The sequence below is a fragment of the Myotis lucifugus genome, unplaced genomic scaffold, assembly GCF_000147115.1.
Source record: "Myotis lucifugus unplaced genomic scaffold, Myoluc2.0 scaffold_90, whole genome shotgun sequence".
In the NCBI taxonomy this organism is placed as follows: Eukaryota; Metazoa; Chordata; class Mammalia; order Chiroptera; family Vespertilionidae; genus Myotis; species Myotis lucifugus.
In genome coordinates, this window is record NW_005871138.1 from 956071 (window position 1) to 969983 (window position 13913).

The 13913-nt window shown below is 41.5% G+C and overlaps 1 protein-coding gene across 4 annotated transcripts in view; it reads left to right on the forward strand.

Annotated features, from left to right (window-relative positions):
• Positions 1 to 13913, forward strand: part of RAB7A (RAB7A, member RAS oncogene family) — a 43998-nt gene that overhangs the window by 14104 nt on the left and 15981 nt on the right. For all 4 annotated transcript variants that reach the window (XM_006091313.3, XM_023756148.1, XM_014458039.2 and 1 more), the window contains one exon: positions 12964 to 13024. In XM_006091313.3, coding sequence (XP_006091375.1) covers positions 12972 to 13024 — 53 coding nt within the window. In that variant the 5' untranslated portion in view covers positions 12964 to 12971. The remainder of the gene's footprint in view (positions 1 to 12963; positions 13025 to 13913) is intronic.

The window sequence follows — 13913 nt, forward strand, 5'->3', positions numbered from 1 at the left end:
ACATCACTGACGAGAGTGAATCATTGAACGACTGCCACCTGCCCGTCCCCTACTGGGGGTCAGGCCCGCAACCTGGGCATGTGCCCTTGACTGGAATTGAACCCGGTACCCTTCAGTCCACAGGCAGACGCTCTATCCACTGAGCCAAACCAGCCAGGGCTGAAATCCATGTCTTTTGATGGATAAATGTGATAAGCTCAGTTTATGCGACTTGAAATATCCTTTGCATGAAGTAAGCTTAGGTCCTATTCCTTCCCTGTGTTAAAAAAAAATGAACTAAATTTTAAAAATCTTACTGTCTGGATTCAATTTGTCAGGAATCAGGCAGCATCTCATTAGCAGATAGAAAGGAGCACTTAAGAGCTATACAAAATAAAAGACTTTTATAGGGAGGAGGGGGCGAGACAGGGAAGTTAACTAGTGAAGTGGATTATTGGTGGTAAGGTAACCTTCCCTTACGGGATAGCAGGGGTCTGTCTAGTTCTGAACAGGTAATTCCAGATTGACTAGTTTGAGATTCTATTGCTGACGGAAGCTAAAACTGTAATTAAGTCAGGCATTAATTCTTGGTTTGGTGACGTGGGGCTTAGTACAAGTGACTCCGTGTTGGGCTTTTGTCTCTTTTTAACATCTGTCCACAGAACTCAGTGTTCTCTAACTTGTCTTCCTTGCTTTGATCTTCTTTTGATGTACATCCCATTTTGCCCTGAAATGCTTTACTTACCTTTTCCATACTATATTCCCTGCTCCCGTCAGCGTGGTTTCTGCCAGTTCCTTTCATTTCTTAACTGACTCAGGTATCATCAGCTCATTTTAAAGCTTTTCCTGGCTGCTTTAGTTTGTACTATTCTTACCTTTTACTGGATCCTTGTAAATGCATTTTATTTATTTATATATATTTTTTATTGATTTCAGAGAGGAAGGGAAAGGGAAATAAAAAACATCAATGATGAAAGAATCATTGATAGCTGCTTCCTGCACACCCGCTACTGGGGATTGAGCCCGCAACCCGGGCATGTGCCCTTGACCATAATCGAACCTGGGACCCTTCAGTCCGCAGGCCGACGCTCTATCCACTCTGCCAAACCGGCTAGCTAGGACAAGGTATGTGCCCTTGACTGGAATTGAACCCTCGACCCTTCATTCCTCGGGCCAACACTATCCACTGAGCAAAACCAGCTAAAGCTGAAACGCCTTTTTATCTTGGTGATCAGCCCATTGTATTGGCTAATATGAGGGTCTTTGTAATTAGCCCTGGGCTCCAATCTTACATCTGAATATTTTTATAAACCCAGTGACTACCTATGAACTTCTGTTTTCTCATCTGTTAAGTGAATGATCCCCAGTGGCAGCCGATCCATGATTCTCTGTCATCATTGATGTTGTTATCTCTCTCTCTCCCTCTCTGAAATCAATAAGATATATTTTTTAAAAAATGTTTGCCTCTATTAATCTATGGAACCAGTTGATCCTCATTTCTAGCTGCAGGTATACCTCATGTTATTGTGCCTTACAGATGTGTGTGTTTTTACACATTGAAAGCAAGATCCTATACTAGCAAAAAGATTGACTCACTTTATTGAGACACTTGCTTTATTGCAGTGGTCTGTAATTGAACTCACATGGTCTCTGAGGTATATCTGTGTATGATTAATAATTATCTGTGCTCATGATAGTTGGGGTATGGTGAAATGAAAACACTGATTTATTGCTGATAGGGAAAATTATTTATTCTGGAAATAATTTGTCAGTATATTTTAAGAATCCTCAAAATATTCAATCCGTTTACCTGCATAATAACACATTTGTGAGATTATATGCATAAATTCATTTCATCAAATTAAAAGCAACTGCCCTAACTGGTTTGGCTCAGTGGATAGAGCGTCAGCCTGCGGACTCAAGGGGCCCAGGTTCGATTCTGGTCAAGGGCATGTACCTTGGTTGTGGGCACATACCCAGTGGGGAGTGTGCAGGAGGCAGCTGATAGATGTTTCTCTCTCATCGATGTTTCTAACTCTCAATCCTTCTCCCTTCCTCTCTGTAAAAAATCAATAAAATATATATATATATATTTTTAAAAAGCAACTGAGTGCTTAATAACAAGGAAAGGAGTGTAATTATCCATATGCTGAAATATCGTGCAATCTCAATGTTAATAGCATGGGAAGAAGATATTTAATGTAGAAAAAAAAAACAGACTGCAAAGTTATAAACAGTATAACCTCAACCATTTGCAGGAAACCTGTAAAGACCTATACCTTGATGCTAATAGTGATTGCTTCTAGGAGATGGAATTGTGAGTGGCTTTTTTTCCCCTCATTCCTTTGTACTTACCTGAATTTTCTACAATTCAGTACTTTCATTGGAGGTGGTGAATGGGGGACAGGGCAGTCTAAAAGTCTTTTTTTTTTAAATATATATATATATATATATTTTTTTTTATATTGTGAAATATTTATTTCTAATTACAAATAAATGAAATTTTGTCTTGAAGCATGGTGTAGTTTGAGTAGCAGTCTTAATATAACAACAGTAAACTACATTGCTACATTTTGCGACAGTATGCGTAAAAAGCCAACATCAGTGCGAAGGTTGAGATTGCTTCTTTCTCACCAGATCAGAAATTCTTGGGGCAGTCTTTGCAAGAGCACAAGGAAGATCATCTTCCACAACAAGTCTTTTTTTTTTAAATATATTTTTTAATTGATTTCGGGGGGTGGGTGGAGAGAGAGAGAGAATGAATGAATGAATGAATGAGAATAACATCAATGATGAGAGAGGATCATTGATCGGCTGCCTCCTGCCTCCTGCATGCCCCACACTGGGGATCGAGCCCACAACCCAGGCATGTGCCCTTACTGGGAATCGAACCCTGACCTCCTGATTCATAGGTCAACAGTCAACCACTGAGCCATGCCGGCAGGGCCAAAAGTCATCTTTTTGGTTAAGATTTAGTTCACATGGATGTCAAGTACAGCACAGGGAATATAGTCAGTAATAGTGTAATAACTGTGTATGGTGTCATAGTTACTGGAAATCTCAGGGAGAAACTTTGTAATTTTTAAAAAAAATAAAGAAATACTGATACATGGAACAGATTGGAGGGTGCCAGAGGGGAAAGGGGTGGATAAGGAAGATGAAGAGATTAGTTAAAGAACATAAATGCATGTCCCATGGACGTGGACAATAGTGTGGTGAAGGCCAAGGGAGGGGGACTTGGGGCGAGGGGGTAGGGGAGGTGGGGAAATGGGGAAAGTCTGCAATGTGAACATAAACATTTTTCAATATATAAAAAAAGAAAGATCTAACTGTTCATAGGTAGGCAACTTGGAAACACCAAGCAAGTAAAAATGTTAATAGCCTATAGAAAATCAGTTGGTTTAACTGTCCCAGTCTTATTGAATCTTTAACATTTACTCAGATATGTAGTGTCATCGTTACAATTTTGTATCAGACACACATGTAAATCAGAACAATGATTATTGCCTCAGTCACCAGAGGGAACTTTTAAAAAAATATATTTTATTGATTTTTTTACAGAGAGGAAGGGAGAGGGATAGAGAGTTAGAAACATCGATGAGAGAGAAACATCGATCAGCTGCCTCCTGCACACTCCCCACTGGGGACGTGCCCGCAACCAAGGTACATGCCCTTGACCGGAATCGAACCCGGGACCCTTGAGTCCGCAGGCCGACGCTCTATCCACTGAGCCAAACCGGTCAGGGCCAGAGGGAACTTTTAAAAATGCCTAATGGAACCTGCTCCCTAGTCCTGGTGAATCAGAATCCTTTCTGCTGTGAGAGCTGGTAGTATATCAGAACAGCATGGCTAACTACTGGGCCTGCACTGACACCTGATAATTCCAGTTCTACCTTAATTGGTTTGTGCCCTTGAATCTAATAAACTCCTGGTTCAGTTTAATTCCCTGCATTTTACACTGTTATCTTTATGGCTTCACCTCCACTTAAGCCTAGTCATTGTATGTTTCTGATCACCATGCAAAATTGTTCAACTTACAGAAATTCAGGCTTTGAAATGGCCCACTGACCCCCAACTTACTACTCTTCCCTGCTCTCTTTTTCCCACACCAGTCTTGTTCTCAGCCTACACACACACACACACACACATCCCTTTACATTGTCTGTCACGCCTTTTCTGCCCTCACTAACCCTGCCCAGCCCAGACCCTTGAAAGGTATTTTCCCTGACCTTTTACCTGCTTGGTGTTTCCTTATTGTGTCTGTCTATATGGTCATTTGACTTCTTTGCTTCAGAGACGAGAAAAGTGATGATAACTCCAGGCAGTGGAGAGAAACTCTACGTTTTGATTTATTACACAAGAAATGTACTTGAGGGAAAGAATCAATTCAGCATATGGAATACTGTCAGTGTTTGTCCCCCAAATGGCTGTTCTTGTAGGGAACTCTTTCTAAAGCACACTGATGAGGTTTGGTTTGATAGCAGAAGAAAGAAAATGTGTTCTGAATATACCTTATTTTAGAAAGGTTTTAGAAGATGAAGTACTGGGGTCAGGGACCTTGTATATAACAACTTATTCTGCTCTGCCTGATTCATTTTCTCCTGTAAAAATAAGTTGTCTATGTATTAGGGAACTGGTTTCCAATTACAAATTTCTATACGTTTTTAAAAAGTAATTACAGTATTCAGAAATCCATTGAAGATGGTGATGGAGATGGGTTACAGAAAGCAAAAACTACTAGTGGAGATTTTAATGACTGTGGCTTGGGCAGCTTCTTGTGGCAAAGGTTGTGTACAAGTTTTGTTTTGTTTGTTTTTTTTCTTAGCTTTTTTTCTAAAAACAAGTGTCCCATTTTTAAAAAAATACATTTTATTGATTTTTTACAGAGAGGAAGGGAGAGGGATAGACAGTTAGAAACATCGATGAGAGAAACCTCAATCAGCTGCCTCCTGCACACCCCCCACTGGGGATGTGCCCGCAACCAAGGTACATTCCCTTGACCAGAATCGAACCTGGGACCCTTGAGTCCGCAGGCCGACGCTCTATCCACTGAGCCATCGGCTATCCACTGAGCCAAACCGGTCAGGGCAAGTGTCCCATTCTTGATCCTGGAGAGCATTAAGTACAAAAACATAGCTCTTAACCTTTACCAGTTTAAAACCATTTATGTCCAAGTGAAACCAGATGTGTGATTTCTTTGGATCAACTATTGAATACCATTTGCAACAACCCCCAAATATTTAGCAAGCCCTAAGTGAAAACGTGGGAGAAATAAAATACCAGATTGCATGCTGAGGCTTTGTGACGGCAATAGTGGGGACTTAAGGGACTTCCGCCCTGCATCCTCAGGTAGTTTCTGGGATTACTCTGACTGGGGTTTGCAGACGAGGAAAGGTGCCTCTGCTGCCCAAGAGGGTCAGCCTGACAAGATGGCCACACAGACAAGCCTGCAGCCTGTGCAAGCAAGAAGACAAAAGGAAACAAACCTGAAATCTGTCCTGCAGGACTAGGGAGCTTGTTTCCTGCTTGCTTGCTTTCTGATATTATTAAATAACTAGGGGCCTAGTGCACGAAGATTCGTGCACTGGGGGTGGATCCCTCAGCCCGACCTGCACCCTCTCCAATCTGGGAGCCCTCAGGGGAGCCCTCTCCAATCCAGGAGTTTCTGTCTGTCTTTGCAATCATATGAGCGAATTGTCTGAGACACCCAACCCAGTTTGGTTTGTTGCTCACAGAATAGTAGAGGCATTTTTTTTTCTTTGCTTCATTGGAAATTTCCTGGAAGTTTTAGGATATCTTCCCTTTAATTTTTCCTAGACACTCTGATTTTACTTATGTCTCTCACCTTTGCTTCTCTCCATCCCCCACCACAACAGTAACTTGCTCCATGCTCACTTTGCTCTAGTGCAGTGATGGCAAACCTATGACACGCATGTCAGAGGTGACATGTGAACTCATTTTTTTAATTGATTTTTCTTTGTTAAATGGCATTTAAATATATAAAATAAGTATCAAAAATATAAGTCTTGCCAAAACCGGTTTGGCTCAGTGGATGGAGCGTCAGCCGGTGGACTGAGAGGTCCCGGGTTCGATTCCGGTGAGGGGCATGTACCTGGGTTGCGGGCACATCCCCACTAGGAAGATGTGCAGGAGGCAGCTGATCGATGTTTCTCTCTCATCGATGTTTCTAACTCTCTATTTCTCTCCCTTCCTCTCTGTAAAAAATCAATAAAATATATTTAAATATATATACATATAAGTCTTTGTTTTACTATGGTTGCAAATATCAAAAAATTTCTATATGTGACACGGCACCAGAGTTAAGTAAGGGTTTTTCAAAATGCTGACACGCCGAGCTCAAAAGGTTCGTCATCACTGCTCTAGTGTCTAGGAGATCCGTCTGCCACCAGAACTACAATTCCCAGCATTCCTGGTGCTCCCCGTGCTCTGGGCTTTCACTTCAGGTCCTGTGGCTGCCACCAGAACTACTATTCCCAGAATTCCTGGTGCTGCCCGCGCTCTTGGTTTTCCCTTCCTGCTCTGTCTCAGTCCCACAGCCTCCCACTCTGACAAGTCCTCCAAGCCGCCAGCTCTCCCTCTCTGCTCTCCATCTGGCGGCTTGGGGAGCCAAGTTCCCCAAGCTGCTCCACTCTCTGCAGGCTCTCCTGCTCTGCTCTCTGCCCGGTGGCTTGGGGGAGCGACCGAGGGAGCCACGTCCCCTCCAAGCCTCCAGCTCTCCTGCTCTGCTCTCCGCCTGGCGCCTGTATATGCAAATTAATCCACTGTCTTTAGCAGGTTAATTTGCATATTCACTCCTGATTGGCTGATGGCATAGTGGAGGGATGGTCAATTTACATGTTTCTCTTTTATTATATAGGATACTGAGTACACCAGTGAAACTCACTAAACCAACTTATAGAAATCCCTTTTCCCATCCTCAAAATTAATGACTTTCTTAAATATTCTTCAAGAATTTCTTTGTAACGCTTCTTATCTTCTATTTATCCTTTCCCTTAATTTACCCTTCTTTGGATTTGAAATTTGCCCCAAGTGTGATATTCTGATCTCTAGTCCAAAATGTGATACCAGACCTTGGGATGAGACCCTTAAACCTTGGTCAAGACAGTCCCTGGGGAGGAAGATGGTAGTTTAACTGGTAGTTTGGAATGTAAACTCATACCTCTTTATAGTGCTTTGCAGATATTTGGGGGAGGGGGTGTTTGTTTGTTTGTTTGTTGCAAATTTAAGGTTTATGGTAAACATGTTTTGAGCAAATCTATTGGCACCGTTTTCCCAACATTTACTTACTTCATGTCTCTGTTAATTTTGATAATTCTCTCAATATTTCAAAATTGTTCATTACTAATATATTTGTTATAGTGATCTGTGATGTTAATATTGTAATTGTTTGGGGTGGGGTACCAAAAATGTGCCCATGTAAATAAGACGGTGAATGTAATCGGTAAACATTGTGTGTGTTCTTACTACTCCACAACCAGTCATCCCCCCGCCTTTCCCTCTCCTTGGGCCTCCCTACTTCCCAAGATACAACAGTATTGAAATTAGCCAACTAATAACTCTACAATGGCCTCTAAGTGTTCAAATAAAAGAAGTGTCACATGTCTCATACTTTTAATCAAAAGCTAGAAATGATTAAGCTCAGCGAGGAAGGCATGTTTGAAAGCTGAGGTAGGTCAAAAGTTCGCCTTCTTGCGCCAGTTAGCCAAGTTGTGAATGCAAACAAAGAAAAAGTTCTTGAAGATTAAAAGTGGTATTCCAGTGACCGCAAGAATGATATGAAGACAAAACAGACTTATTGCTGATGTGGCAAAAGTTTTAGTGGTCTGGTTGGAAGATTAAACCAGCTGCAACATACCCTTAAGACAAAGTCTAGCCCAGCCGGTGTGGCTCAATGGTTGAGTGTCAACCTATGAACCAGGAGGTCACGATTCAATTCCCAGTCAGGGCACATGCCACAGTTGCATGCTTGATCCCCAGTGGGGGTTGTGCAGGAGGCAGCCTATCAATGAAATCTCTCTTTCCCTCTCCCTTCCTCTCTGAAATAAATAAAAATATATATATATTTTTAAAAAGACAAAGACTAATTCAGAACAAGTCTATAAAGACTGAGAGAGGTGAGGAAACTGCACAAGAAAAGTTTGAAGCCAGCAGAGGTTGGTCAGTGAGGTTTTTTTTTTGTTTGTTTTTTTTTTAAATATATTTTATTGATTTTTTTATAGAGAGGAAGGGAGAGGGATAGAGAGTTAGAAACATCGATGAGAAAGAAACATCGATCCGCTGCCTCCTGCACACCCCCCACTGGGGATGTGCCCGCAACCAAGGTACATGCCCTTGACCGGAATCGAACCTGGGACCATTCAGTCCACAGGCCGAGGCTCTATCCACTGAGCCAAACCAGTTTCGGCGGTCAGTGAGGTTTAAGGAAGGAAGCCATTTCCATAACATAGAAGTGCAAGGTGAAGCAGACAGTGCTGATGTAGAGGCTGCAGCAAGTTATCTAGAAGATCTAGCTAAAATAATGAAGGTGGCTACACTAAACAGATTTTCACTGCAGATGAAACAGTCTTATATTGGAAGAAGATACCATCTAGGACCTTCATAGCAAGAGAAGTCAATGCTTGGCTTCAAAGCTTCAAAGGACAGCCTGACTGTTGTTGGGGGTTAATGCAACTGATGATGTAAATTTGAAGCCAGTGCCCACTTAAACTTGCAAAAATTCTAGGGCCCTTAAGAATTATGCTAAATCTACTCTGCCTGTCTTCTATAAATGGAACAAAAAAACCTGGATGACAGCACATCTGTTTGCAACATAGTTTACTGAATACTTTAAGCCCAGTGTTGAGACCTATTGTTCAGAAAAAAAAAGAAAGATTGCTTTCTAAATATTACCGCTCATTAACAATGCAGCTGGTCACCAAGAGATTAATGTTATTTTCATGTCTGCTAACATATCATCCATTCTGCAGCATGTGGACCAAGGAGTAATTTTAACTTACAAGTCTTAGATAGTGAGTGATTCTTCTGGTGGATATGAGCAAAGGAAATTGAAAACCTTCTGGAAAGGAGTCACCATTCTAGATTTCATTAAGAACATTCATGATTCGTAAGAAGAGTCAAAATATCAACATTAACCGGAATTTGGAAGAAGCTGATTCCAACCCTCATGGATGACTTTGAGGGGTTCAAGACCCCCCCAGTCCAGGAAGTAACTGTAAATGTGGTGGAAGCAGCAAGAGAGCTAGAATTACATTGGAGCCTGAAGATGGGACTGAATTCTGCAATCTAATGATAAAACTTGAATGAATGAGAGTTTCTTCTTATGGATCAGCAAGGAAAGTGGTTTCTTGAGATGGAATGTACTCCTGGTGAAGATGCTGTGGAATGTTGAAATGACAACAAAGGGTTTAGAATATTACATACACTTAGTTGATAAAGCAGTGGCAGGGTTTGAGAGGACTGACCCCAATTTTGAAAGAAGTTCTACTGTGGGTAAAATACTACCAAACACCATCTCATGCTACAGAGAAATCATTCATGAAAGGAAGAGTCAATCGGGGACCCTTTCCCCCTCCCCACGTGGGAGTCCATTCTGTGGGAATCTTTCCCTCTCCACACGTGAGAGTCTGTACTTGTTCCACCTTTACTATACAAAAAAAAAAAAAAGAGTCAATCAATGCAGCAAATTTCATTACTGTCCTATTTTAAGAAATTGCCACAGCTACCCCAGCCTTCAGCAACTGCCACCCTGATCAGTCATCAGCCATCAACATTGAGGCACGACCTTCCATCAGCAAAATGATTATGACTCACTGAAGGCTCAAATGATGATTTTTTTTTTAGCAATAAAACATTTTTAATTAAGGTATATACATTGTTTTTAGACATAATGTTATTGCACACTTCTACACTACAGTATATTGAGAACAACTTTTATATTTATTGGGAAACAAAAAACTTGGTGTGACTCCCTTTATTGCGATATTTGCTGTATTGTGATATGCAATATTCTGATGTATTCTGTTAGGAGAAACAAACAAAAAAAACCCACACACACGTAGATATAGTGGAAGCCTAGAGGAAATGGGCTTTGCACAACTCCCCCTCATCTTACTCTAGTGGGAGCTTTCTAGACAAATACTAGGGGTCTTCATAGATCAGCCATGGGCATGAGGCTTTGGGCACTGAGACAGCCTGAACCTCGAGGTATGGGTAATGGGGCCTGGTTTAAGTGCACAGTAAATTGCCTCTAGTCTAGTCCCGTTCCCACATGTTTCTGAAGCCACAGAAAATGCCACTTTTCAGTAGCATAGTGCTTGTTGTCTAATCATGTTCTGTGGAGCTGTGGTCAGGTCTAATATTTCCTTTCAGTTTGTGGTCTTTGGTATAGTATCACCTGTTGAAAGAGAACAGTTGACAGTCAAGCATCTGGAAACAGCAGAGTGTAGCTTAAATACCTTGCCTATTCTCTATGACATACTGGTTCTCTCATTACCTCTGTAATTTATTCATCTCTGTGTTTTGCACACATTAAAATGATAGCAGTCAACATTTATTAGCCACTATATTTTAGTCACTGTCCTCTGCATTTTACTCTTTCAGGCCTCACATCATCCTTAGAACATAAAAACGATTATTCCTACGTCCCTATCCCAACAGAGATAATTACGTGACTTGCCTAAGGTCACACAGCTAATAATAGATAGCAAAGACAGGATAAACATTTCAGTAGTCTGGGATCAGAATTTCATGATTAAGTCACTCCCACTGCAGGTTGAACTATTAGCCTTATCCTTAAGGAAGCTAGGTGGTTAAAGATGAAACTAAAGAATAGCTTTTCTGAGACCCATTCTTGACTTTTGTTTTTCCAAGCTATAGAGGAATAACACCTGGCTGTTTTGGACCTATTTCCTTACCTATTTGTTTATGTGGAAACACTTATTTTTCCCAGCTCTGCTGAAGGCAGGAGTAGGATGCTACTTTGTTACTCATGGTCTCCTGGGTATTTCATTGTCTGTTGAGGATAATGGACTGAAGCTAGGGATTCTCAGAAGGAGTAAGATGGCATTTTTTAGGGCGCTCACATTCAGTGTTGAGTTCCAGATTCTAGAGGTGAACACAGGACTCATACTTGAGGTTCCAGCTGTCTGAGGAGCAGTGCTCCTCTAACAGTCTTTAAATAAGTTGCTCATGTTTAGGACTCCTACTTTTCTGAAAGCCAGTTATTTTCTGAAAGTCACTGAGCCATGCTCTGGGGCCTGAGAGGTAATTAAGACAGGAGCCCTGTCTTGATAAATAAAATAGGACATGGTGTGGTCAGTTGTGGAAGAGGGTTAAACAAAGATTACCTATCTGGTGAAGGGTATAGGAGGGCTGCCTGAAAGGTTTTCTGGAAAAAGTTGAGTAAAAGTAAGAGCCTCAAAGTCAAGTATTATTCATGCACTCCTATCCTATATAATAAAGGGGTAATATGCAAATTGACCCTAACAGCAGAATGACTGGGAATGACTGGTCACTATGACACACACTGACCACAGGGGGCAGACGCTCAATGCAGGAGCTGCCCCCTGGTGGTCAGTGCGCTTCCACAGGGGGAGCTCTGCTCAGCCACAAGCCAGGCTGATGGCTGCCAGCACAGCGGTGGTGGCGGGAGCCTCTAATTTTTGTGCACTGGGCCTCTAGTTTGATAATAATTCTCTAATTGGCACGGGAGGTACAGTGGGGAATAAAACTGTCTTCAAGGAGATTATTAAAAGAGGGAGAAAACAGACAAACTGATACATAAAAATGTCAAGGAGCCCTACCCAGTTTCTCAGTGGTTAGAGCGTTGGCCTTTGGACTGAAGGGTTGCAGGTTCGATTCCTGTGATTGGGGCGCATGCAGGTGCAAGCACAACCAGTTAATGTGTCTCTCTCACATTGATGTTTCTCTCTGTCTCTCTACCACCCTTTCATTCTCTAAAAAAAATCAATGGGGAAAATATCCTCAGGTGAGGATTAACAAACAAACAAAAGTCAAGTAGTGGTAATGCTCTGAAGAAAAATAAGGCAGAATAAAGAAATGGAGAGCAAATAGGGGAGCGTGTGCTACTTGAGATAAAGGGATCACCTCTCTGAGGAAGGCATATCTGAGCAGAGACTTGAAGGAAGTAGGGTGTAGCTGAGTAAGTTGGAACATTAATCCAGGATTTCCAATGCATTTTCTGAAATATGCAATACCTGATTATTTAGTTAGGGGCACTGCCCACTTTTCCCTTAGATTTTTATTGTCAAATAAAAATATGACAATGGCCAACACAACAACAGCAATCTGGTATGAATGAATAAAAATTACACCTATTTTTTGTCAGATCAGCAAAAAATATAATACATTTTTTTGGAATGCCGCCGAATTTTAGTGATTCGTTTATGTGCACCATGAGATGAGAAAGGTTGTAAATTTCTGCATTAATCCCAATTGATCCCACATCCAAGCGGGACAGTCCATTCTCAGACTACTCCCAGGGGCAGGATGACCTGCCATGTGCCTTTGCCTAACTTTGGGGTCCAGAGTTCTAGTGACTGATACTGCTCTCTATAACAGTCCCTAGATCAGTGATGGTGAACCTATGACACGCGTGTCAGAGGTGACACGCGAACTCATTTTTTTTTTGGTTGATTTTTCTATGTTAAATGGCATTTAAGTATATACAATAAATATCAAAAATATAAGTTTTTGTTTTACTATGGTTGCAAATATCAAAAGTTTCTATATGTGACACGGCACCAGAGTTAAGTTAGGGTTTTTCAAAATGCTGACACGCCGAGCTGAAAAGGTTCGCCATCACTGCCCTAGATAGTAGGGGAAATGGCCAGCAGGAGGGTTGAGGGCACAGTTCTCCTGGGGCACTTAGGTATTTGTGCCAAGGAAAGTGATTCACCTTGGTGTTTCCCTCTACTTACAGTGCTTTCTTCTTTCTTCTTTTAGTTTGAAGGATGACCTCTAGGAAGAAAGTGTTGCTGAAGGTTATCATCCTGGGAGATTCAGGGTAAGTGTTTCTCATAAATTTGACCTAACAAATTGTCTTGGATTTAAACTTCACTTCCTTGGAACCCATCCCGCCATACTGACATTTGCCACTTCCTTCTCTAATTGCAGTGGCATTAGGGCCCTAGTTCTTCCTGCTATTTGGGGACACCATAGAAATTTGAATTATTCTTTGTTACGTAACCCTATGTTCTCTGATTTTTGGCATGATTTTGGGGAAAAGGGTGACTATTTGAACTCAACTAATAATAGTTTTTCAGGGAATCACTTTTTTTCCAAGCTAGTTAGACTAGGGACAGGGACTTCTGTTATGTAGATTTGTTGATGTTGGCATTGTACCTACTAGATGTGGGCTTGGGGTATGTTATGCAGTATCTTCCTACTGTTATGCCTGTTTCAGGATTTGGAAGAGCCTCAGACTAGGGAACTGAGTTCTGATCTAAGATCTACCACGTACTAACTTTTTAGTAACTGCTAAGATTCTGTGGGAGGTTTTTAGACTTGGCTTCTGAAGTGACCTATGAAAGCTTAGACCTACTGGAGGCTATATTTTTTAAAAAATTAATTAATAATAATGAATACAGGTGTGCCTCTTTATTCCAGTGATCTCTGCCTTTTCTTTAAAAAGGCAGCAACTTTTATGCCCTGGCTGGTTTGTTTGTAATCACCTGAGTAGCCTTTTAAAAGTTAGCATTTGGCTCTAGCCAGATCACTCAGTTGGTTAGAGCGTCATCTCAATATGCCAAAGTTGCAGGTTCGATCCCCAGTCAGGGCACATACAAGAATTCATGTCTCTCTCTCTCTCTTCCCCCCTTCTTTCCCCCCCTCCTCTTCCCCTCTCTCCCATTCACGCACATACACCACTCTCCTGATGATTCTGGTGTGCTGTC